Consider the following 24,491-nt stretch of genomic DNA (forward strand, 5'->3'; position numbering starts at 1 on the left):
ATTCCTCATGACGCTGCTGCTGGCAACTTAGTGCTGAGAAAAGGTGAGTAATGTAGCAGCAGTATACAGCATGTGCCTATGAATTCATCAGCAGGTGCAATCTTTGTAGTTCTTTTCAGGAGTTGTTTAAAAGCTACTTGCAGTAACTGTAGCCAAAAGGTAAAAGGCTGATAAATCAACAGAGGGAAATGCTTGATACTCTACAAAAGTACTAAAAACACTGAGTTAGAAAAGACAGAACAATCCTTGTTTTATTCCTCTTCTTATTTGTTTTAAGCAGCTGTTTTCAGTAGTAGTCTTCATAGTTCTTAGGGTTTAGACAATAAAGTATGGCACCCCCAAATGAAAATATAGTTGCACCCCAAGCTAGGCCGTAGCCCCAGTTGAACTCATGGTATATTCTCAAGTTGACCGTTTCAATGAACTTGATTGGATAAAGGACAAGACTGCACACCTGAAGAACCACTGAAAGAAAAAAGGGGAGGAAAATCATATGTCAAATCTGAAGTTTCATCCATTTGTTTATAAGAAAGCAAATATTAATTCATCACAGCATTTTTTGACAAAACCATCAGCATTTTTTAGAACTGAGTTACATGTTCAGGAACACTGTGTGGTAAGCCCTTCCTGTCCTGTTTCATCACACAGAATCACACATTTGAATAACCTTTTGAACAAAAAAGTCAACGTTTCTCAATAACATTCTAGCTTTGTATAGTCAGGGAAGTTGTAATAGAATAGGGCTGCCAAGTCCCCAATCTGTGCAGAGGTTCCCCCACCTGGGTCGTTCCCAACCCGCCAGCCCAGATTGGCATGATGACATCACCTGGAAGTGACGTCATCATGCTGGCAATGGTGTGTGGTGGCTGCTGTAGGCATTTCTGAGAAAATTCTATGGGTACCATAGAGTTTTCCTGCCCCAAATGGCTAGAGCGTCTGAGGAAACTATAGAGTTTCCCCTGAAATGCCTAGAGTGGCTGCCGCAATACCATCGCAATGACATCATTCCCGGGTGACATCATTGTGACACGCACACGCAAGGCGCGCACACGAAAGTCCCCCACCGGAGAATGGAGGGGACTTGGCAACCTTATAATAGAAGGAAACATTCAAACAGCCAGTCTGTCACATGCGGTATGAACTGCTATATTCTAGAAGAAGAAGATATTGGATTTATATCCCGCCCTCCACTCCGAAGAGTCTCAGAGCAGCTCACAATCTCCTTTACCTTCCTCCCCACAACAGACACCCTGTGAGGTGGGTGGGGCTGGAGAGGGCTCTCACAGCAGCTGCCCTTTCAAGGACAACTTCTGCCAGAGCTATGGCTGACCCAAGGCCATTCCAGCAGGTGCAAGTGGAGGAGTGGGGAATCAAACCCGGTTCTCCCAGATAAGAGTCCGCACACTTAACCACTACACCAAACTGGCTCTCTAGCTTGTGATATTTCTAAATTTTCTAGCTTGTGATATTTCTAAATTTGAAGTTAAGCTCTAATTTTATAGGCACATTCCTAATGAAACTTCTCTGGAATGTGTACAGTACAATAGAAAGGCATACTAATTTCAATTCAAATCAATTTTCACTTATTTCAATAAAGCCTGAATACAGTTCCTCAAAGAATATATGGTTCCTGTAAATAAAATTTAATCTAAACATTATGTAGTCCATGCTATATGACATTCCAAATATACTGAATGGTATATAAACATATTGGAATGGGGCAATGGTGTGATATCTAAAGGTTCTAAAAGTAATAATAGCCTGCTCCTTTCCAGTTTTTTCCTTTGTCTTTTTATACAATTCAGATTTTCTTAAAAAGAGAACTCGGGTGACTAAGGTAATAGCTTCTATAAATAGAACATAATGCAATGGGAAAAGAATAAAGGATAATGAAGAAATATAATCCATAGAAAGTTAATTATCTTATATGATGCATTATAATAAAAGTTATTAATTAGTAGCTAATTACAAAAGAATTCAAGTGGAATTGTGTTTTCCATGCCTATAACCTGCAACTAATCATGATTAATATTTTATGTACCAGCAGAATCCATATTCTAATCTTCCATGGTAAAATGTAGCAGTCCCCTATTACTAACTTATTTTTTGCAGTAGGTAATCTTAAAAAAAAAAAAAAAATAGCCCTAGTTTGATTTGTAACATTATGGGAGGCATTATGCTTATTATGAGAAACATACATGAGAAACGTTCAAGTATTGCTTTAGGGAGGGATTGTAGCTCAGTGATAGAGTATTTGCTTGGTATGCTGATGGTCCCAGGTGCAATCACCAGTGCCTCCAGTTAAATGTCGCTATTATACGTAAAGAGACAGCTTATAGCATGTGCTGCAGAACAGAAAGTAGATCTGGAGGCTTAGATGATCTACATGACAGCAGGTGGCTGGCTGCCGGAAGTATTGCATCAGCCAGCAGAGTCAGCATGACACAGCAAGTTGCTGATTGGCTGTCCAATGTATAAATGTACAGAGTAACTGTGGTGATTGTGGGTTAATGGAGTTGGAGTTGCAGCGGAGCATATTGTCAGTCAGAAGAGTGAGTGGTGTTGTAAATAAATGTATATAGTCGTTTTACAGCTACTGTGTACAGCCTTCATTCTTGCGTCGCTAAGAATCACCCTCTTGGACTCTAAGCGCATCGACATTAAAAGGGATCATGTTTTAGGTGATGTGAAAGACCTGTGCTTAAGACCTGGGAGAGCTGCTTTACCAGTCTGCGTGCACAGTATTGACCATGGTATACCAAAAAGGGACTGATTCATGTGTAACATGAAGTATAAGGCAGCTTCATGTATAACATGAAGTAACATTATGGGAGGCAGAATGCTTATTATGTTCATAGGACAATCTAAAGATTCCCTATGCACTATGCACAAGAACTTATAGGTGTCAGTAGGCAGAGTATTGACTCTTGCTGCAGGAGATGTTTCCATAATGCCATTCAACCAGCTGACAGGACTGATAGCAGTTAAGAATTATGTTATTGCAATGATACTATAGAATAACAAAGCTACAACCAGCTTCAGTCACTATGGAAAAAATGGGTCCAAAAAATGGGTCATGATTAATCACTTCAAAATATGTACTGAAAGTCTACATGAAAGACTCTTGTTTCTCCATGCACATCACACAAGATTTCTCTGGATTTCAGTTTTCTTTCTCATGTTTTTCAAAATCTACACAAAATATCAGATGGGGCTGTTCAGGGCTACAAATCTGAATGCTCATGAAAATAAACTCTATATATTATTTCTATATGCTGCATGTTTGAGAGGTTCCCCCCCCCCCAAAAAAAGTACAATAGTAGACTGGATGAGAACAAATAGACTGGTTCCATCCAAACAAGACAATTAATAACAGTATGAGATTCCTGCCCTGGCAGATATAATGCATAACAGGTTCACAGCTTCTGGATGCTCCAGCACTTGGATTTTCATGTGGTAAGTGTGACTTACAGTTTTACTGACTTCTCTTGGTTTAGGGAGGGATGGTAGCTCAGTAGTAGAGCATTTGCTTGGTTAGCAGAAGGCCCCAGGTTCAATCCCCGGCATCTCCAACTAAAAAGGGTCCAGGCAAATAGGTGTGAAAAAACTCAGCTTGAGACCCTGAGAGCTGCTGCCAGTCTGATTAGACAATACTGACTTTGATGGACCAAGGGTCTGATTCAGTATAAGGCAGTTTCATATGTCCATATATGTTCAACTTTTTTGCATCTAATGCTTATATTACTGAACTAGCATTCTGATTACTTTGAAAAATCACAAGAACACATGAAGCTGTCTTATACTGAATCAGCCCCTTTTTGGTCCACCATGATCAATACTGTGCATGCAGACTGGTAAAGCAGCTCTCCCAGGTCTAAGCACAGGTCTTTCACATCACCTAAAATGTGATCCTTTTTAACTGGAGGCACTGGTGAGTGAACCTGGGACCATCTGCATACCAAGCAAATACTCTATCACTGAGCCTCTATCACTCCCTAAAGCGATACTTAAACGATTCTCATGTATGTTTCTCATGTAAGTCACATCAGTTTCTCATAGACACACACACATAAACAATCCACTCTGTACATATGCAACTGATAGCTATTTTACAGTGTATTCTTATGCATGTCTACCCGGAAGTAGGTCTCACTGTATGTAGTGCAGCTTACTCCCAGGAGAGTAAACACAGTATTGCAGCCATACTGTCCAAGCATATTGACAACCACAACTACAGCTTTATGTACTCAAACTCATCCTATTTATGCAATCTATTTAACTAGTCTTAGCTTATTTTGTCTGAAATGATTCCGCATCTCCAAGCCAGCAACTAGTATTTTTGCAAAATCAAAACAAAATAAAAGCAAAATAAAACTTTTACATAATCTGGAAGAAATAATCAACCATTTTATTCCTGTTCAAAGATTCATATGACAGCATTTTTGCGCTTGTGTTAGCAACATAGGTTTTTCTTTGGGCAAATCATACAAAAATATGCTGTTGGCAAAATGGATCTTACTTCCTTTCAACTGCAATTTCCATACAAACAAGGATATTTGTACACTGACAACAAATAGCTATGATCGCACAGTTTTTTTTTAAGGTAAAGGTGCAAGCACCAGTCATTTCCAACTCTGGAGTAACGTTACTATTCATTCCTATATATATTTGCTTGAAATAATTCAAACTGCTTTCAATGGTACTCAGTTCAAGCACATAAGAACAAAATTTCATCCATACTTATAACCCTGAAGCATGTCAGCAACATTCTTTCCCATTAATGTTGCCAGGTTCCCACCCCCCCACCCCCCAGCAACTGGCAACATATGGGGAGTTGGCAGATCCAGGTTGAGAAACTTCTGGAGATTGGGGATGGAGCCTAGGGAGGACAGGGACCGCCAAAGCATCCATTTTCTCCAGGGGAGCTGATCTCTGTAATCTGGAAATGAGCTGTAATTCCAGAAGATCCATAATTTTTAGCCAACAGGCTCCAAAACAACAATCATTTTTAAAAAGTTAGAATATGGCTTATAAAAAAATGGCATACAAATAAAACTGGATGTTACTCGAATGCAATCATTTTCTAACTGCACCCAGAGACACTCAGTTTGGGAAAAAATGAATCATACACAGTGTTGTAAAGAAAGGAGGGATTAAAAATTACTTCTGAATGGCAGACCTATAGAGGTGTGTAAGAAAAAAAATCATTTTTGTTCAAATTCTGGCATATTGGAACACCCCCCCCCCCCAAAAAAAAAAAATCAGTATTTTCAGATGTTCCTGAATCCCATTATTGGTATAGTATTCAGGTTCAGTAATATTCAGGAATCCTGAATTTTTCAGGTCCATTATTCATAATTTTGACTTACAGACCACCCTCTCCTGCACAGCAGCTTAGGGCAGTGAACAATAATTCCAGTAAACATATTTACAAATATTTTAAGCTAATCAAAACAATAAAAACAATGGTGATACATAAAACCAATTTTAGATGATGTTTAAACAAACCAGAATTATATCCTTACCCACATGTGGGGGTAGGAAAGAAAGGAGAAGTACTGACATTTGTGTCCTGCAGGACATAAAAGTTCTTCTCTCCAGAGTATAACTCCAGAGAGTAAGTTCTTCTCTTCAGAGCATAAATCAGGAGGGTCTACAGGGGGTGGTAGTCCCATAGATACATTGGTCTCAGACCATTTAGGGTCTTAAAGATACATATCAGAACCTTGAACCTGATCTGGTATTCAATCTGTAGCCAGTGCAGCTGGTGGAGCACTGATTGGATGTACACTGTCCATGGGGTTCTGTTAAGACTGGGTAGCCAAACAGTGGCAAGTTAACTTTCAGGAAAACCAACTGCTCAACTGCCCAGGGGAACAGGCATGAACTGTGTGAGCTGACAATGTAGCTTACATGGAAAAAACAATCCACTCACTCTGCATGCTCATTGGAGGGCATGAGAGTAACCTCTGGGCCATGGCAGAGAGGTCCAGCCAAACTGCCTTCTTCATGGCCCAGTAGCTTAGCAGACTTATGGCCTGTGACTCATGGGGTTCCACAAGGTACTCCCTCATCACTGCAGCTGTTGTGTGCTGTCTCATGTGCCTACTGCTCCAAGAGGAGCTGAGCATCCACCCAATGAGTGCCATCTCACAGGTCATCATGGTGGTAACTACCACCAGGCCAAAATAACAATAAAACTTCACAAAAATAACTGCAAGCCACAAAACCAGAAGGAATTAAAACAGGAATGAAACCAAAGGGAACAAAAAGGAACAAAAAAAAGTCTGAGGTCCTTGGCCTCACTCCTGCATACACATACAACCACCAGGTCCAAACAAAGTTACAATAAAAACCTCCAAACTGCAAGCCACAAAACTAAAAGGAACAAAAACCTAAAAATAAAACCAAAGAGAATGACAAAAAAAGCCTGACGTCCTTGTCCCCCCTCCAATCTACCACCCACGTCTAAAAAATAATAAATTGCCACTGCTCCTTCCCCGTGCCCTCTTGTTCCCTGGTAAATGGTATGAGAGGCAGAAGCAAACGGGCCTCGATCCCCCCGAAAAAAAGCCACTAAAGAATTGTATTAGGAGCTGGTAGTGTGGAATCATCACATGACTGAATTCATTTAACCAGTTCCGCATCCCTTGTGCAAATAGCTTCGAAAACAATGAAAACTCCAATACAATTACATACATGAGTGTACCTTTTTTTGCTAACTTGCTGTGAGATAAGTAAAATAATAAGAACAGCAGGGGGCAGTAGGATACTTCCCCTTATAATTATTTTGATTCCTCAAATACAATAACCTTCAAACAGTAAGGGCCTATCTTTCCATATCCTTGTAAATGGATTTCTAAAATCCATCTAGCAGAGTAGATAGTTCTGTCACTCTCTCCATTACTGACTATCATACAGGCTCAGTGTTCCCGTTCCAGCGCAGATATGATTGACAGAAAGAAGGGGAGGCATGGTTCGAAGACTTCAGAGGGGGGAACCTTATTGGCCATCCTGAAAGTACCAAGTGATTATTTCAGTGCAGTCATTATGGGCTTGCATTAGAGAGCTCTCTTTAGCCTCATTTGCTTATGCTTTTTTTTCTTTAAAAAAGTGTTCCTCTGAACCAACTGTTTTCTTTGATCCTTTGAAAAATAAAAGAAAAGCTTTATGGTGTGACGGCTGTTAAATTAATAACTAAAAGCAAACCTGACACAATGAAATTGATTCTTCCCGTGAAGCATGGGGAAGATATAAACACCTTTCAGTTTAATCCTATTTATTTTGATATGAATGGTTTCAAGGGCTAATACTTAAAAATTAGAAAGGGCTCAGAAAAAAAGAAAAAGATTTTAAAATAACCCAAACAAAACAATCCAAAGTTCCTACATTTAAAGATGCAACTTTTGTAGTCTTTCCAAATGTCTGAAATTCAGAAAGTAATAATAAGCCTGTGACACTTTTTAAAATTATAATGGTTCCATTGTAAACAGAAATTGATATGTTACGGAAGTAATACACACCTAACGTTTTGTTTGCTTATTTATTTATTCTACATATAACCCTCTCTTCTCTCTACAATAGGGCTCAGAGCAGGTTATAACATTCTTTAAATATTCAAACAATTAAAACATCAAATAATTCTATAACAGCATAAATCCAATAAAAAAGCAACTCCAACACATGTAATAGATAGCATGAAAATCGGGAGGGGAGGGTTCCTTCCTAGAAGATACTTGAAAGATAATGTTAAAACAGTTCGTAATATTTTGGAATATTATGAAACTCATCCAGAGAAACAACTGGCTCTAATTTGCTTGGATGCTGAGAAGGCCTTCAATAATGTTCGTTGGTAATTTATGTTACAGCAACTGAAAGGTATGGAATGTGGTGAAAATTTTTTGAAAGCAGTAGAAGCAATATACTGTTTTCAAAGAGCAAGGGTGACAGTGAATGGTGAACTAACAGATGTAATTAATATTCAAAAAGATACAAGACAAAGCTGTCCACTGTCACCTCTACTTTTTATTTTATCTCTAGAGATACTGAACAACCAAATAAGAGAAGATACAAGTATCAAGGGAGCAGTGATAAAAGGTGAACAATACAAACTGAGAGCTTTTGCAGATGACCTAGTTTTTATATTAGAGCAACCAACAGATTCAATAGACTGTCTTATAAACAAGATCACACAATTTGGTTACTGGGCAAGACTGAAGATCAATTACCACAAAACATTATTTTTGACAAAAAATATGACAATGGACCAAATCCAGTCTCTTCAGCAAAACTCAGGGGTTTTGTATGAGAAAAGAATCAAATATCTAGGTGTACTTATTTCAAATAAATGCAGCAACTTAAAAACAGACAATTATGATAAACTACTTAAAGAAATTAAAAAAGATTTGGCTATTATTTTTGTATCAAACCATTCCAGTATTTTTAAATAGTGGGTTTTTTCAAAAATTGAATAAGATGGTCCCCAAATATGTTTGGGAAGGCAAAAAACCTAGAATCAAACTAAAGACATTGCAAGACTCCAAATTAAGAGCTGGTATGGGCCTTCCAGACTGGCAATTGTATTACAAAGCTTCTGTGCTTTTGTGGGTAAGAGACTAGATATTATTGAATGGCAAGAGACAACTGTTGTTAGAGGGACATGATCTCACTATGGGGTGGCATGCGTATCTATGGTATCAAAGACATGGGGGACATTCCTATTTTAAGAACCATTGGTTTCAGAAATCTTTGTATCATATGTGGTCATGGTTAAAAATGAGAATTTATCAAAAAATTCCAAGACTGGAAATGTTGAAAATGCTTTGGGTTGAAATACAGAGCCCAAAAAGAAATTGAACTATGGGAGTTTGTTATCGCCCACCAAATCAAAAGATAGAGGATGATTATAATATGATGGAAGGATTGGCGATAGTGGCTAAATGTAAAAACTGTGTTGTAATAGGTGATTTTAACTACCCACAGATTAATTGGGTCAATATGTGTTCTGGTCGAGAGAAAGAGATTGAGTTTCTAGATGCTCTCAATGACTGTGCTATGGAGCAGATGGTCACAGAACCTACCAGGGTGGGGCGATCCTGGATTTGGTCCTAAGTAATGCCCAAGACTTGGTGAGAAACGTAAAAGTGATCGCACTGCTTCGGAGCAGTGACCATAACGTTATTGATTTCACCATTTGTATAAATAGAGAGTTGCCCCAAAAGGCCAGCACAATCACGTTTAACTTTAAAAGGGGTAAATTCTCTGAGATGAGGAGGCATGTGAAAAGGAAACAGAAAGGAAAGGTAAATACAGTCAAAACCCTTGGAGAAGCTTGGAGGCTATTTAAAACTACAACTAGAAGCTCAGATAAAATATATACCACAAGTTAGGAAAGGCACAAACAGGTATAAGAAAAGGCCTGCATGGTTAACAAACAAAGTAATGGAAGCTGTAAAAGGTAAGAAGGACTCCTTTAAGCAGTGGAAAGCTAGTCCAAATGAGATTAATAAAAGAGAACACAGGCTGTGGCAAATCAAATGCAAGACTGTGATCAGGCAGGCAAAAAGGGACTATGAGGAGCATATTGCAAAAAACATAAAGACCAACAATAAAAATTTCTTCAAATATATTAGAAGCAGGAAACCAGCCAGGGAGGCAGTGGGGCGCTTGGATGACCAAGGGGTAAAAGGATTACTGAAGGAGGATAGGGAAATGGCTGAAAAGCTGAATGCATTTTTTTCCTCAGTCTTCACTGTGGAAGATGAGAAGAGTTTGCCAGCTCCAGAACCACTAATTTTGGAAGGCGTGATGAAAGACCTGAGTCAAATTGAGGTGACAAGAGAGGAGGTCCTACAACTGATTGACAAATTAAAAACTAATAAGTCACCAGGTCCGGATGGCATACATCCAAGAGTTCTGAAGGAACTCATAGTTGAACTTGTGGATCTCCTGACAAAAATATGTAATCTTTCATTGAAATCTACCTCTGTTCCTGAGGACTGGAAGGTAGCAAATGTCACCCCCATCTTTAAAAAGGGTTCCAGACGAGATCCGGGAAATTACAGGCCAGTCAGTTTGACTTCAATACCGGGAAAGTTGGTAGAAACCATTATCAAGGATAGAATGAGTAGGCACATTGATAAACACAAGTTATTGAGGAAGACTCAGCATGGGTTCTGTAAGGGAAGATCTTGTCTCACTAACCTGTTACAGTTCTTTGAGGGGGTGAACAAACATGTGGACAAAGGGGACCCAATAGATGTTGTTTACCTTAACTTCCAGAAAGCTTTTGATAAAGTTCCTCATCAAAGGCTCCTTAGAAAGCTTGAGAGTCATGGAGTAAAAGGACAGGTCCTCTTGTGGATCAAAAACTGGCTAATTAATAGGAAGCAGAGAGTGGGTGTAAATGGACAGTCTTCGCAGTGGAGGACGGTAAGCAGTGGGGTGCCGCAGGGCTCAGTACTGGGTCCCATGCTCTTTAACTTGTTCATTAATGATCTGGAGTTGGGAGTAAGCAGTTTGCAGATGATACTAAATTGTTCAGGGTGGTGAAAACCAGAGAGGATTGTGAGGCACTCCAAAGGGATCTGTCGAGCCTGGGTGAGTAGGTGGCAATGTGAAAGATGAGGTTCAATGTGGCCAAGTGCAAAGTAATGCATATTGGGGCCAAGAATCCCAGCTACAAATAGAGGTTGATGGGTTGTGAACTGGCAGAGAGTGACCAAGAGAGAGATCTTGGGGTTGTGGTAGATAACTCACTGACAATGTCGAGACAGCGTGCAATTGCCATAAAAAAGGCCAACGCCATGCTGGGAATTATTAGGAAGGGAACTGAAAATAAATCAGCCATTATCATAATGCCGCTGTATAATTCGATGGTACGGTCTCATTTGGAATACTGTGTACAATTCTGGTCACCACACCTCAAAAAGGATATTACAGCATTGGAAAAAGTGCAGAAAAGGGCAACTAGATTGATTAAAGGTTTGGAACACTTTCCCTATGAAGAAAGGTTAAAACGCTTGGAGAAACATCAACTGCGGGGTGACATGATAGAGGTTTACAGGATTATGCATGGGATGGAGAAAGTAGAGAAAGAAGTACTTTTCTCCCTTTCTCACAATATAAGAACTCATGGGCTTTCAATGAAATTGCTGAGCAGTCAGGTTAAAACGGATAAAAGGAAGTACTTCTTCACCTAAACGGTGATTAACCTGTGGAATTCACTGCCACAGGAGGTGGTGGCGGCTACAAGCATAGCCAGCTTTAAGAAGGGATTGGATAAAAATATGGAGCAGAGGTCCATCAGTGGCTATTAGCCACAGTATATATATGTCCGTGTGTGTGTGTACATGTATGTATGTATATGTGTGTGTGTATATATATATACACACATGCACACATATATCGGCCACTGTGTGACACAGAGTGTTGGACTGGATGGGCCATTGGCCTGATCCAACATGGCTTCTCTTATGTTCTTACATTATGTTCTTAAGATGGGTCTCTCCAGTGGAAGCATTTACTCATCCAAATCTTATAAAACCAAATCAGAGTTATAGATATGATGACTTGTTGGGAAAAGATAATCAACTGAAAACTAGAGAGGAGTCGGAAAATATTGACATTAAAATGAACTGGTGGTTGAGAATGCAAGTTGAATCTAGGTATGCCAAAGACAAGATAACAGGTTGCAACACAGAACAATACCTATTTGATAAAATATTTCTAGGCCCACAAGAAAAGTTAACCTCTAAACTATATGCATATCAACTACATATGAAGACACAAGATGAAGTTGTAAAAGACTGTATGGTTCAATGGGCGAAAAATTTTGGTCACTACATTACATTAGAAGAATGGGAGAGATTGTGGAAGTTCAATGTTAAAATAACTAGGTCAGTAACTTTTAAAGAAAACTTGTATAAGATATTTTATAGATGGTACTTGACTCCACAGAAATTGCGTAAGATCTATACTAATATGTCTAACAAATGTTGGAAATGTACTAAACAGGTTGGTTCCTTTTATCATATGTGGTGGACATGTGAGATAGTGAAGGACTATTGGAAAATGGTTCATGAACTATTACAGAAGATTATGAAGACACAGATTCGATTCAAACCAGAATTGTTTTTATTAAATATATTTCCTGAGGATATTCCAAAGAAATGAGACATTTGTTGACTCTTAAGATTCTCTGGTGTGAACTTATATCTCCTTTTTTCCTGTATTTTGTATCACAAGATTGCCTTTATTGGAATTGTCAAAACCAATAAGTATCTTAACAAAAAGATTCATAACATAAAATACCAAAATGTTGATGATGCATAGTTTAGAGACAATAATATGTGACAATTTATGTATTTTAAGAAAGTATTGCAGATGTAGACCTGTATTCTTTGAAAGTATTTTCTATGCAGAATAAGATTAATATGTACTTTTGTTTTCTATCCTCCCTACCCCTAATTTCTTTTAAAACTTTTAAAAACTTGAAAATCTCAGGAGGGGAAAACATCCTGAGGTCCACCTAATGTGCAATAAAGGGGAGAGGAAAAAGGGGAATAGGAGGGGAGCCAAACTAAGATGGACAAACCATTGCTGTCCTCCACTGTAGACAACTCCATTTTACAGGCTTTGTGGAACTATATTAGATCTTGCAGGGCCAGATCTCACATAGCTGAGTGTTCCACCAGGCCTGAGTCAGGGCCAGGGCTCAAAAAGCCCTGGTTCTGGTTAAGGGCAGCTGGACATTCTTTGGCCAGGAATCACCAGAAGATTGTTATGACTAGAGCTTAATGCTCCTTGCGGGGCATACCAGGACAGGCAATCCCAAAGATATGCTGGTTCCATACTGCTTAGGGCTTTAAAGGTTAACACCAAAACCTTGAACCTGATCTGATATTTAATCTGGAGCCAGTACAGCTGGTGGAACACCATTTGGATATGAACTCTGAGAGGCATTCCAGCAAGAAATGCAAAGCTGCATTCTAAACCAGCTGTAGTTTCTGGGTCCTCTCTCATGGATTGCTGCCTTGACATGGCAAAAGGGCTTGCGCGGTTCAGCTATGCCATGCAGGGCCACCCAAGATGGACAAGCTGCAGCTGAGAACCCAGACAAAATGTGATCCACTGGAGAAGGAAATGGCAAACCGCTCCAGTATCCTTGCCAAGAAAACCACATAGACAGTAACAAAAGGCTAAATGATATGGTGCTGGAAGATGAAGCCCTCAGGTTGGAAGGTGCCCAATACGTTACTGGGCAAGTACAAGTAACCACAGAAAGAGTGAAGAGGCTGGGCCGAAAGGACGCTCAGCTGTGGATGTGTCTGATGGTGAAAGAAAAGTCCAATGCGGCAAAGAACAATACTGCATCGGAATGTACAATTTAAGATCTATAATCAAGATAAACTGGATGTGGTCAAACATGAGATGGCAAGACTGAACACTGACATTTTGGGAATCAGTGAACTAAAATGGACAGGAATGGGTGAATTTAACTCAGAGGATCACTACATCTATTACTGTGGACAAGAGTACTGAGAAACCTGTATAAGGGTCAAAAAGCAACTATCAGAACAGGATATGGAACAACTGATTTGTTTAGAATAGAACAAGGAGTTCGACAAGGATGCATATTGTCACCCTACTTATTTAATTTATATGCGGAGTACATCATGTGGACTGGATGACGCACAAGCTGGAATTTAGATTGCTGGGAAAAACATCAACAACCTCAGATATGCAGATGATGCCACTCTGATGGCAGAAAGTGAAGAAGACCTAAAGAACCTCTTGTTGAGGGTGAAAGAGGAGAGCACAAAAGTGGGCTTGAAACTCAATATTAAAAAACCTAAGATCATGGCATCTGGTCCCATCACTCTTCGGAAAATAGAAGGGGAAAACATGAAAGTAGTGACAGACTTCACATTCCTGGGATTCAAGATCACTACAGATGGTGACTGCAGCTATGACATTAAAAGATGTTTGCTCCTTGGGAGGACAGCTATGGCAAACCTAGGCAGTATAATAAAAAATAGAGACATCAGCCTGTGAGAGTTGGACCATAAGGAAGGCCGAGCACAGAAGAATAGATGCTTTCGAGCTGTGGTGCTGGAGAAGACTCTTGAGAGTCCCTTGGACTGCAAGAAGATCAAATCAGTCAGTCCTAAGGGAAATCAACCCTGACTGTTCCTTGGAAGGTCAGATGCTGAAGCTGAAGCTCAAATACTTTGGCCACCAAATGAAAAGGGAGCACTCACTGGAAAAGATCCTGATGCTGGGAAAGACAAAAGGCAAAAGAAGGAGACAGCAAAAGATGATATGGCTGGATAGCATTACTGATGTGACTAACATGAATTTCAGCAGATTTCAGAGGATAGTGGAAGACAGAAGGGCCTGGCGTGATTTGATTCATAGGGTTACAAAGAGTCGGGCTCTGTGCGATTGAACAGCAACAAAGTTTCTGAGTCAATCATAAGGGTAGCTCTGCAGAGAGCGACTTACAGTAGTCTAGCCTGGAGGTGACCATTGCATGGATCACTGTGGCTAAGTCAGGGGGAGACATGTAGGGGGCTGGTTGCTTAACCTGCCGCAGATGGCAGAACACAAGTTTAGCTACATTTGTGTCCTAGACATCCACTGAAAGGAGGCATCCGGGATTATACCCAGACACCCTGCATCTCCCTGGCCCAGCCACAGGACCTTCGTCTTAGCTGTATCTAGTTTCAGTCAGCTCTGTTTCAGCCAACCAACCACAGCCTCCAATCCCCTGGCCAGATTTTCTGGGGTGGCATTCGGCTGGCCACTCATCAACAAATACAGCTGGGTGTCATCAGCATACGGGTGACACCCTAGACCAAAGCTCTGCATCAGTTAAGTGAGGGGGTGCATAAAGATGTTAAATAATACTGGGGAGAGGATTGCCCCTAGCACTATGCTCTGTTCCCAATCCAGGAGAAATGAGACAAATTACATCAAGGCTATCCTTCGAATCCCAACATTGGCAAGGTGGTGGGTCAACAGATCATAATCAATTGTGTCAAATGCTGCTGACAAATTAGGTAATATCAGCAGCACTGACCTGCCTCGATCCAGCTGTCTGCAGAAGTAATCAGTGAGAGCAACCAGTGCCATCTCTGTCCTCTAGCCAGGATAGAAGCCTGATTGGAAGGGATCAAGGGCCTAAGTGTCATCCAGGAAGATTTGGAGCTGTTTCACTGCTGCTCTCTCAACTACTTTGCCCAGGAACAGTAAATTCAGAAGTGGGTGGTAGTTGGATGGATCTGTCAACATCAGCCTATGAGAGCTGGCTGAACTGGTTAAGTAATGGACCTGAAGATGTAAAGGTCAGTGTAAAATGTAAACTGTAGTATAAAATGTACAGTAAATATGAAGAATCATAGACATTTCCGTTGACACCGCAGCTAGGAAAAAATGCAGCCTTGCACTCATCTAAACTGATTCACTACAGCCTTTTCCCATACACAATAATATAGAACAATCTGAAATTGTTAATTAACACTTCAATTAAAAAAAATAATTTTAATCTCTGGTTAGTTTACAAAATAGAAGCTGAAACAAACTTTTAAAGTCCAGTTCATGAATTAGCTGTTATATTTTTAGTTTGCATATAAAGAATAAGAGATACTATACACAACAGCATGATACTATACACAACAGCAGAAGATTTGTGGATATTATCTCCCCTCATTGGTGGATCTGTATAATATGGGATGTAAAAGGAAGATACAAATGATCTTAAGGGACCCTTCACATCCGGGCCACTTGCTATTTGAGATCTTACCGTCAGGTAGGCAATATAGAGTGTTAAAGGCTAAGACAAATAGATTCAAGGGCAGCTTCTACCCAAGTGCCGTGGTTAGGCTAAATGCAGGGTTATGAATGGCTATTTGTTTTCAGATGCATTTAAATGGTCTATGTATATGTCCTTTTTTGGGGGGGTGTTGATATGTTTGTGGAAGAGCACCTCATTTCGTTGCTCTCATTTTCTTTTTTGAGAACAATGACAATAAATTTATCTATCTATCTATCTATCTATCTATCTATCTATCTATCTATCTATCTATCTATCTATCTATCTATCTATCTATCTATCTATCTATCTATCATGCTTGAATATGCAGAGATGGGTGGAATTAAGTATTCATAGCAGCACACAGTGACCTAAGAATGACCTGACAGTGGATGCTGTTAAGAGATTGATTTATTCTGGGATTTCCTATCCAGGTAAACAAGGTTGATGGTTCTGTATGATTAACAACTTCTGAAACAAACTCAGGTAACGAACTAATTATCTTTGGATGATAATGCATGTCACATCTATATTCCAAATAAATCTGAAACTGCAGTTACCAAAATAACAATATACTTTTGGAATGCAATTATTTATTACCTGCTGCAAACAGCATGACAGCAACTGGTCTGTAGAAACGCCTCCGTGACCCCACACAGATCGAAATTAATCCAACCAAGAAAGCTATAAGAATTATGGCAGCACCACCCAACAGCATAGCAAGTGTAGCGATCTGCCAATCTAGAGAGAGAAAGAGATAAAGAGTTAAGGCTAGCAAGTTAACTCACACCAAAGCATTTCTATGGAACATGCAGTGTTTAAACTAGGACTTCAGTAAACATATGACGTGTGCTATCAATTACCAGAATACAAATCCATTCAAAATCATTTAAAGAGCTTTCTATGATTGAATTATAAATGTTAGTTTTTATTAAGTGTGTTTGTGTGTGTGTGTGTTAAGCACCATCACAGCACTTCTGACTGATGGTGACATAGGGTTGCAAGGTCTTGGAAATCTAACAGACATGTTCTGAACCTTGTTGGTCTTCTGTGAATGTATTGTAAAGATGGGGTTCCAGTGATAAATAAGCCTCCAGACCAGTGCTGGATCCCTGTGGAGGCCCCTAGGCACTCTAAATCTCAGAGCCCCCTCACAAATTATCTCCTAATACGTTTTAAAATTTTAACACCAACAATTTTAATAAACCAGTTTTATTACACAAAACAAACATTAGCAATTATTAATGTTATTTTAAAAATTAACACATTATGTTATAAACAAGAATTATTAAATATTATTTGCTGACACTTGCAGTTTTCCCCTTCCCACTTCAGGTGCCCCCCCTCACCACATTATTAGGGATGTGCTGATTCGGCTGCATACGGAATAGGCTGCAGCCGATTTCCACAGGCGCCCATTATACGGCAGCCGAATAGGCTCACCGTATAGTTACGAATAGCTATTTGTAAGTATGCGGCTGTCAATTCAAAAGGGGGCAGATTAGCTTCTGCAGCTTCAAAGGAGCTGTTTGCCTACTTTGGCGCCTTTAGTGGCCTCTTTCCGCCTCTCCCTTAACCTCTCTGGGATCAGGGAGGGGGGGAGGGGGAAGAGGAGCCCCAGCAGCCAATCCAAAGCATGCATTTGCAAAATGCATTGCAAATGCATGCTTTGCACTTGCAGGGCTTTTGTGTAGCTGATGGCCCAGCCATCAGCTACATTGTTGTTATTTTGATCTCTTGCTTAAGGAGTCTTCCTGCTGGACTCCTCCATTGCTGTGTTGGTGTGTGGCTTGGTGTGTGTGAGAGAGATTGTGCTGCTGCTGGTGGCTGGCCCTTGGCTTCAGCCTGCTGCTGCCTGCTGCTCTCTCACTCAGCCTTACTTCCCTGGACTCAGAGAAGACAAGGTAAGACAGTTTTGGGGTTCTTGTTTTAGTTTTTGTTGGTAGAGTCCCTTTACTTGTCCAGATTTGGGTGAGTGAGTACTGGGTGGGGTAGGGTAGCCTATTTGGGGTTGGGGTTAGGTTCTGCTGGGGGTGGGTGGGGGCTGGGGTGGGTGGTTTTTTTTGCTAATTTGCCCATATCTTAATTTAGTGAGAGGACTTTTAAAAGTGCAGTGTCCTTTTACTTCTCCTGATTTGGGTGGCTTGGATTTCTTGGGGTTAGGGTGAAGGGGGGTTTTTTTTTGGGGGGGGGAGTTCCTGTATTGTTAAAAGTTGAGTTTTTTACTGTTTCAGTGTTTGATTTGTTGCTGCTGTGTTGTGTTGCTGCTGTGTTACTTTTCTCTTCATGTTATTGGGGGGGGGGGGGTGTTGACTGATTTGGCCTGAGCTTTCTTGTTGGTGAAAAGGCCACTTTTTAACACTTTTTTGGGGGCAGGGCTGGAGAGCTGGCATCTGGGTTTGCTGCAGCCAGGTCTGCAGAGCAGACCTTGAGCAGATTGTGTTTTGTGTGGCAGTGACGTTGGCAACTGGGTTTATATTGCTTCCAGGCCTGCAGGGTTCATAGAGTAGATAGAGGGATGTAGTGCATTTGGGTCCTATAGAGATTCTCTGATGTGGTTAGGTTTGGCTTTGGGTGCCCCAGGAATTGGACCCCTTGGTCCAATTTTTTTTGGCCTTGTGGGTTTTGTGTGGGACAGTGCCCTGAAGCTGCACAGCAGTTTGGGGGGCTCTCCTCAAAACCCCCTGCTCCCCAGAGCCACTTTCCCACGACAATTACAGTGAGGAAGTGGCTAATTGGGCTTTCCCCATCATTGTTAGCAATGGGCCTTTGGGGGAGCCCAAAGACAGGGACCCCTGGCCCAATCTTTTTGGGACTTGGGGGGGTTGGAGGGAAGAGTCCCCTGCAGGCCCCCTGAAAATTTGGGGGCTCTCCCTCAAACCCCCTGCCCCCCAGTAGCCTCTAATTATGCCCTATGTTGCCATTGATTTCAATGTCCCATAGGGTATAATGATGGAATAGGGGCACCCTCTTTGGGTGCCCCTGGAATGGGATCCCCTGGCCCAATCTTTTTGGGACTTGGGGGGGTTGGAGGGGAGAGTCCCCTGCAGGTCCCCTGCAAATTTGGGGGCTCTGCCTCAAACCCCCTCCCCTCCAGGCGGCTTCAATTATACCCTATTTGCCATTGATTTCAATGGCCCATAGGGTATAATAGGGCCGTATATTCGGAAATAGCCGCGCATTACCGTATATGCGGCTATTCCGAATACGGTATTCAGTAGTATATGGGGAATCCGAATTTTTTTTTCCCGTATACTTCCGAATCCGTGTAATTCCGAATTTTTTTTTTTTTTGCACATCCCTACACATTATCTCTTCATATGTTAAAGGATTCCAGCTACTCTCTGCTTAACTACCAGATTACTGGGAACCCCAAAAGGAGCAGAAAAGTGTTGCAGGTATGCACTCTGATACAAGCCAGCTGTATCTGGATTTGCCAAAGGGTAGCACATCCCCCTAAGGCTGCCACTGCCTTAAAGGAACAACTGTGTTCCCAGTGATTCATAGCAACCCCAGGACCATTTGTTTTTCAAGATGAGCAGAGGAGGTTTGTTATTATCCACAAGTTTTCCTTGATGGCCTTTTCATCCAAGTACTTCTCATTAGCCATAACAGTTCTCCTGAGAGCCAAAAGACTATGACTGCTAGGTAAAGCTGACTCCCCACCCCAGTCTGGGTGCCATGTGAGGCATGGCAGCTTTGCCAGTCTCTGAGACCCTCTCTAAGTGGGTGACAATGTTCCCCGTAAGCTATGGAGCTCTGAGAGCAAATTAAAGCTGGAATTAAAGCTGTGAGCTACTACATTAATTGTAGGAAAAATTAAGGAACTTGAAACTATTTACATTCGTAATTTACAGGGTTTTTTAATTTTAATTTTTTTAAAAAAATGTGAGAATAAGTACTATAATATCATCATAGGTGGTTTTATTTTTGATCCTAGACATACAAGGGAATTCTGAAACTGTCAAGAGATTTACCATCTTTCATCAACCTAAAGCAATACCACACTGACCTGAATAACATTGGCTACATACCAAACAGGGTGCAAAGAAGTTTTCATCAGTTTTTTCATAGTAGCATAGGAACATCTTCAGAGATATAAAAGTATAGTGCATAGGCGGGAACAGCTCAAATTCTGATGTCTTTCATGAAAAAAACTACCTCCTTAACTTTACTCAGCAAGCCTACCTAAAAGTCAAGCTTGACAACATCTGGCTGCTATTATTGAGCATCATGGAGCTTTGTTTTCAATATAATTTATTACCTTCATTTATGTTCCACTTTTTCTTCCAATGAAGATCCTAACTGGCTCACAACATTATCACTTCCATTTTATCTCCCCACAAACCCTGTAAGGCACAGGGTGGCCTTAGGTAACCAAATAAGGTTTCCTTGGAGTTTTTAAACAGAGGCTAGATTGCTATCTTACAGTGATGAAGATCCTGTGAATTTAGGGGGAGGTATTTGTGAGTTTCCTGCATTGTGCAGGGGGTTGGACTAGATGACCTCGGAGATCCCTTCCAACTCTATTATTCTATTATTCATTTTACAAAGCCAGATTCAAGAGAAGTCTTCATTCACCAAAGTGTCTGTCTCTAATCAGTTTGTATGTGCCTTGTGGAAAAAGGATATTTTATAGACATTAGTCCTTTTACTCTAGGGCAAATAAGACCTTACAGCAGATTTCTGGGCATGGGCTGGAGAGAGGTGGAACTATCACCTAGGTGATATTTATACTACACACACACATTTCCCACACACACTTGTAAGCATTCTCTGTCATAAATATAGCTCAGGAAATTGGCATAGTTAAAGTGCTAGGAATATAAATAGAGCAGTTACAGTTAGCTGTTTTCTAGTTCCTACAGATTTAGAAGCAGACATACAAGCATTTAATAATACATTTCATAATACAGAATCTATTAGCAACCAGTGTTAAATAAGAAATCTATATATCATATCAGAATGGATTATAACTGCCGTTGAAGACTGACGACTTCTCACATACCCTCCCACCAACACCCCCAGGGCATTGTGTGTATGAGTGGTGGTGGAAACTGCTGCCATGAAACCTTGCTAGTTACCTATGGCCACCCTGTGCCTCACAGGGTTTGTGGGAAGATAAAATGGAGGTGATAATGGTGTGAGCCATTTGGGATCTTCATTGGGGGGAAAAGTGGAACATAAATGAAGTTAATAAATTATATTGAAAGCAAAGCTCCTGACTTGAATAGTCCAGGCTAGCCTGATCTTCTCAGCCCTTGGAAATTAAGCAGGGTCATCAGGGCTGACCCTAGCCTATCTGATGACCTAGGCAACTTTGGGCACGCCCCCTTTACTAATTTCTGAAGAAAAGATGAATTATCACCATGACTTCTAGATGCACACACAAACAAATACATGCACAAAAGAAATATCAAATTAATCAATTTGAAATTGCTTTTTAAAAAATATATTGTGAGAAAAAATAATACAACCATCCTTCATTTTCTTTCTAAACATAATACAGAGATAATATAATGTAGAGATGGATATAATACTAGAATCCAGCTCTTCTACAGCTGACCAACACATGTAAGAGGCAGGTTCCCTAAGAACACAAGAGAAGCAGTGTTGAATCAGGCCAGTGGCCTGTCCAGTCCAACACTCTGTATCATACACTGGCAAAAAAAAAAGTGCCATCAGAAGGTCCACCAGCAGGGCCTCGACAGTAGAAGCCTTCCCACTGTTGCCCCCCCCCCCACCCAAGCACCACAACATGTTGCAACTGGAACATACAGAAGAACTCAGATACTGAATACAAAAGCTATGAAACAGCTATAAATGATTCAAGACTGCAGACAAGATTTGTTTTATTTTTCTACTGAAACACACACAATGCCTTAGAAAGAACAGAAATGAAAACTATTTGGTTCTGATTTGCTCCTGGATTTGAATCCAGCTCTTCTACCACTGACCAACACACATAAGAGGCAGATGAAGTATGCTTTTAGAACAGTAAAGCTTACATTTTGAATAAAACTTTGCTGGTCTTAAAGGTGCCACTGGACTCCAAATTTATTCACACTGGTCTTGTCACCTGTTCTAACAGTCAAGATTGCTTGCTGGGAATGCTCTGGAATCAGGGTCTCCTACCTATGACTCCAGAATTAGTACAGAGTCAAAAAAGACTCATGTTCAAACAGACTAAAAGCGCTATGGTACCTGAAGAGATATCAAAATATTCACAAGCAGGCTACAAATCATCCAAAAAGTTGTTCAGCTCCCCCTTCCCCAAAGCAAAAAGAAGAATGACTGTGACAAATGAGAAATAATATAGAATAAACTTCTGAGTATATCTCTAGGAATTAACACACACACACAGAACAACCAAAATCAACACAGCACACACACACAGGAAACCTGTTGAATGCAACCAAGTTCTCCAGACCAACACAGGGAAACCAAAGGTTCTAGCTTACTCTTGTCTATTTTACTGTGCAACGAGTTCTAACTAAAAGGAATGCAAAAACAAACACAGGGATTGAGCTAGTTTCTTACTCACAGCACTGGGAACAGCCACAGTTCCCCCCTATATTCAGACTGCTCCAAAAGAGTTAAAGCCTCCGCCTGTAAAGGCTGAAGGTGGTGGCTGTTAGGGCTGGGGCTTCCCTCGCTCTGTTGGCAGGCTGGTGGAGAGGAGGAGCCTGCAAAACTAGGACCTGGTTCTAAGTGCCTGCTTGCTTTCTCCAAGCTAAATGACTGGTGAAAGCAGGCTTGGAGAGGCAGGCACTGGTCAGTATTTGGATGGGAGAACATAAAGGAAGCTTAGCTGCTACAATAATACAAAAGAGGAAGAGTTCAGTAGCACCTTAAAACCTGACCAAAAAAGAAAAGAAAACCTCAACCCCTGCTCCTCTTCAGCAGTACTACCACGGCTCTGCTGCAGACGACCCTTCCCTTCCTTGAGACAAGGGCGTAGCACAGGGCCCTTTAAGGTGTCGGGGGTCTCTAGACCGGTGCCTAGTCAGCCTATTTAGAAATCTGGTTCTGCTCCAGACTGAATAAAAGACAGATTAAACGTTTTGATATCTAGAACAGATGTCTTTGGAAGGGCTTCTTTTAGTTCTATGAACTAAATACTGGAATATTGTTATTCCTTTGTGATTGGAAAGACTGTTTTGAACTGTCTTCTGTGAATGTCTTTTTGCTACATGCTCTTGTTATTTGAAGTTCTATGTGAAAGCTTTGTCAGAACACTACTGACCTCTACATTACACTGTCTTGTTTAAAATTTATGGCGTCTCTTAGCATTTATTTTATTTATACAGCTAGCCAGTGATGGGCAGGAACCTGCAAAATCAGGGGATTCCCCACCAAACCTGGGGACTGGCATCGCTATGCAACTCTGAATTAATATCCTCCAAAATGTCCTATCATAAACAGACCTGCTCAGGTCTTGCAAACTGAAGTTTTTATTTCAGGCAGTTAAAAAAAATTGCTTTAATGTTTTTGTATACGATATTGACAGAAACAAAATGTTGGCTTCTTAGCTTATCGGCTACTTAATCTACTAACAACTTTCCTATATGTGATATATCAATATTCACCTTTCTTTACTTAACTTGTCAAGATTTATTTTAATAAAGAGCTAATAAAATCTGTTCTGTCTTGACAGGAAAACTCACAGAATAATCAACCAGAGGAGTAAATGAACACAAATTTCAACAGCTAGCTAATCAAGTTAGTAGTGCCCCCATAATCGTTAGGTAAGTTTGCACAACAAGTTGCATATGAGAATGGTATTATTATGGACAGAAATAGCTTTTCATGTTCCAATTCAATAGACATTGTGCAAAGTCCTTTAAAAAAATCTGAGATCCTTCTGATCTTCGCTGCCTACAGGCTGGCAAGGAAGATAGAATGTGGGAGGGGACTTTCCAAAACAGCTGCCTGGTAGGATTTTGACTTTTAATAAGGGTTATATCATCCATAAAGTTTCAGGTATTACATCACGCTTGAGAACAATGTATGTATCACCTATTTTATGCATAATTTTCTACCCTTATTTGAACTGGAATAGCTGATTCATTGTTATGTGTGTTTGCAAACATTTCAATTAATGAAAGAACTCTTACTTGTCATTACTTTTTAAATCAAAATGTTCCAGCACCCTGGAATGTCTCTAAATACTTAAAAGTGTTTGTTTTTTAAGTTGGTTCTGGGAAGACTGAATCATTAGAATGCAGACTTTGCCACCAATAATATATATGGCTGGGAAAGATGTCACAAAGCAGTGAACTAAGCTAAAAGTCTCTTCTGGCTGTTTAATAGTATGCATAGTATTGATAGTCGTGTGGTGCTTTAATGACTATTTCCCACTCCTCAACAGAAAGCAGTATAGAGTCCAAGGAATCCGAAGATTGAGACTGTGAAAGGCAGCCATGAAGGAGCTAGCAAATATTCTTAAGTGTAAGGATGTGTTGCTGGTGACCAAGTTCAAGATAATTCATACCATGATATTCTACATTATATGGGTGTGAAAGAAAGATAGTAAAGAAAGCTGACAGGAAGAAAGTTGATTCATGCGAAATGTGGTGTTGAATGAGTTTTATGGATTATGTGGACTGCAAAAAAAGACACAACTAGATTCGAGAGCAAATCAATCCTAAAGCTCTGTAGAAGCTAAAATAACTAC

General features: G+C 40.4%; 1 protein-coding gene across 1 annotated transcript in view; it reads right to left on the minus strand.

The window, feature by feature from the left end:
• Window positions 1-258: 258 nt before the first annotated feature.
• Window positions 259-24,491, minus strand: part of TMEM47 (transmembrane protein 47) — a 51,591-nt gene continuing 27,358 nt past the window's right edge. The window contains exons 2-3 of the mRNA XM_060234104.1: window positions 16,415-16,555; window positions 259-465 (exon numbers count right to left, since the gene is read on the minus strand). Coding sequence (XP_060090087.1) covers window positions 287-465; window positions 16,415-16,555 — 320 coding nt within the window. The 3' untranslated portion in view covers window positions 259-286. The remainder of the gene's footprint in view (window positions 466-16,414; window positions 16,556-24,491) is intronic.

This window comes from Heteronotia binoei, chromosome 3, assembly GCF_032191835.1.
Source record: "Heteronotia binoei isolate CCM8104 ecotype False Entrance Well chromosome 3, APGP_CSIRO_Hbin_v1, whole genome shotgun sequence".
In the NCBI taxonomy this organism is placed as follows: Eukaryota; Metazoa; Chordata; class Lepidosauria; order Squamata; family Gekkonidae; genus Heteronotia; species Heteronotia binoei.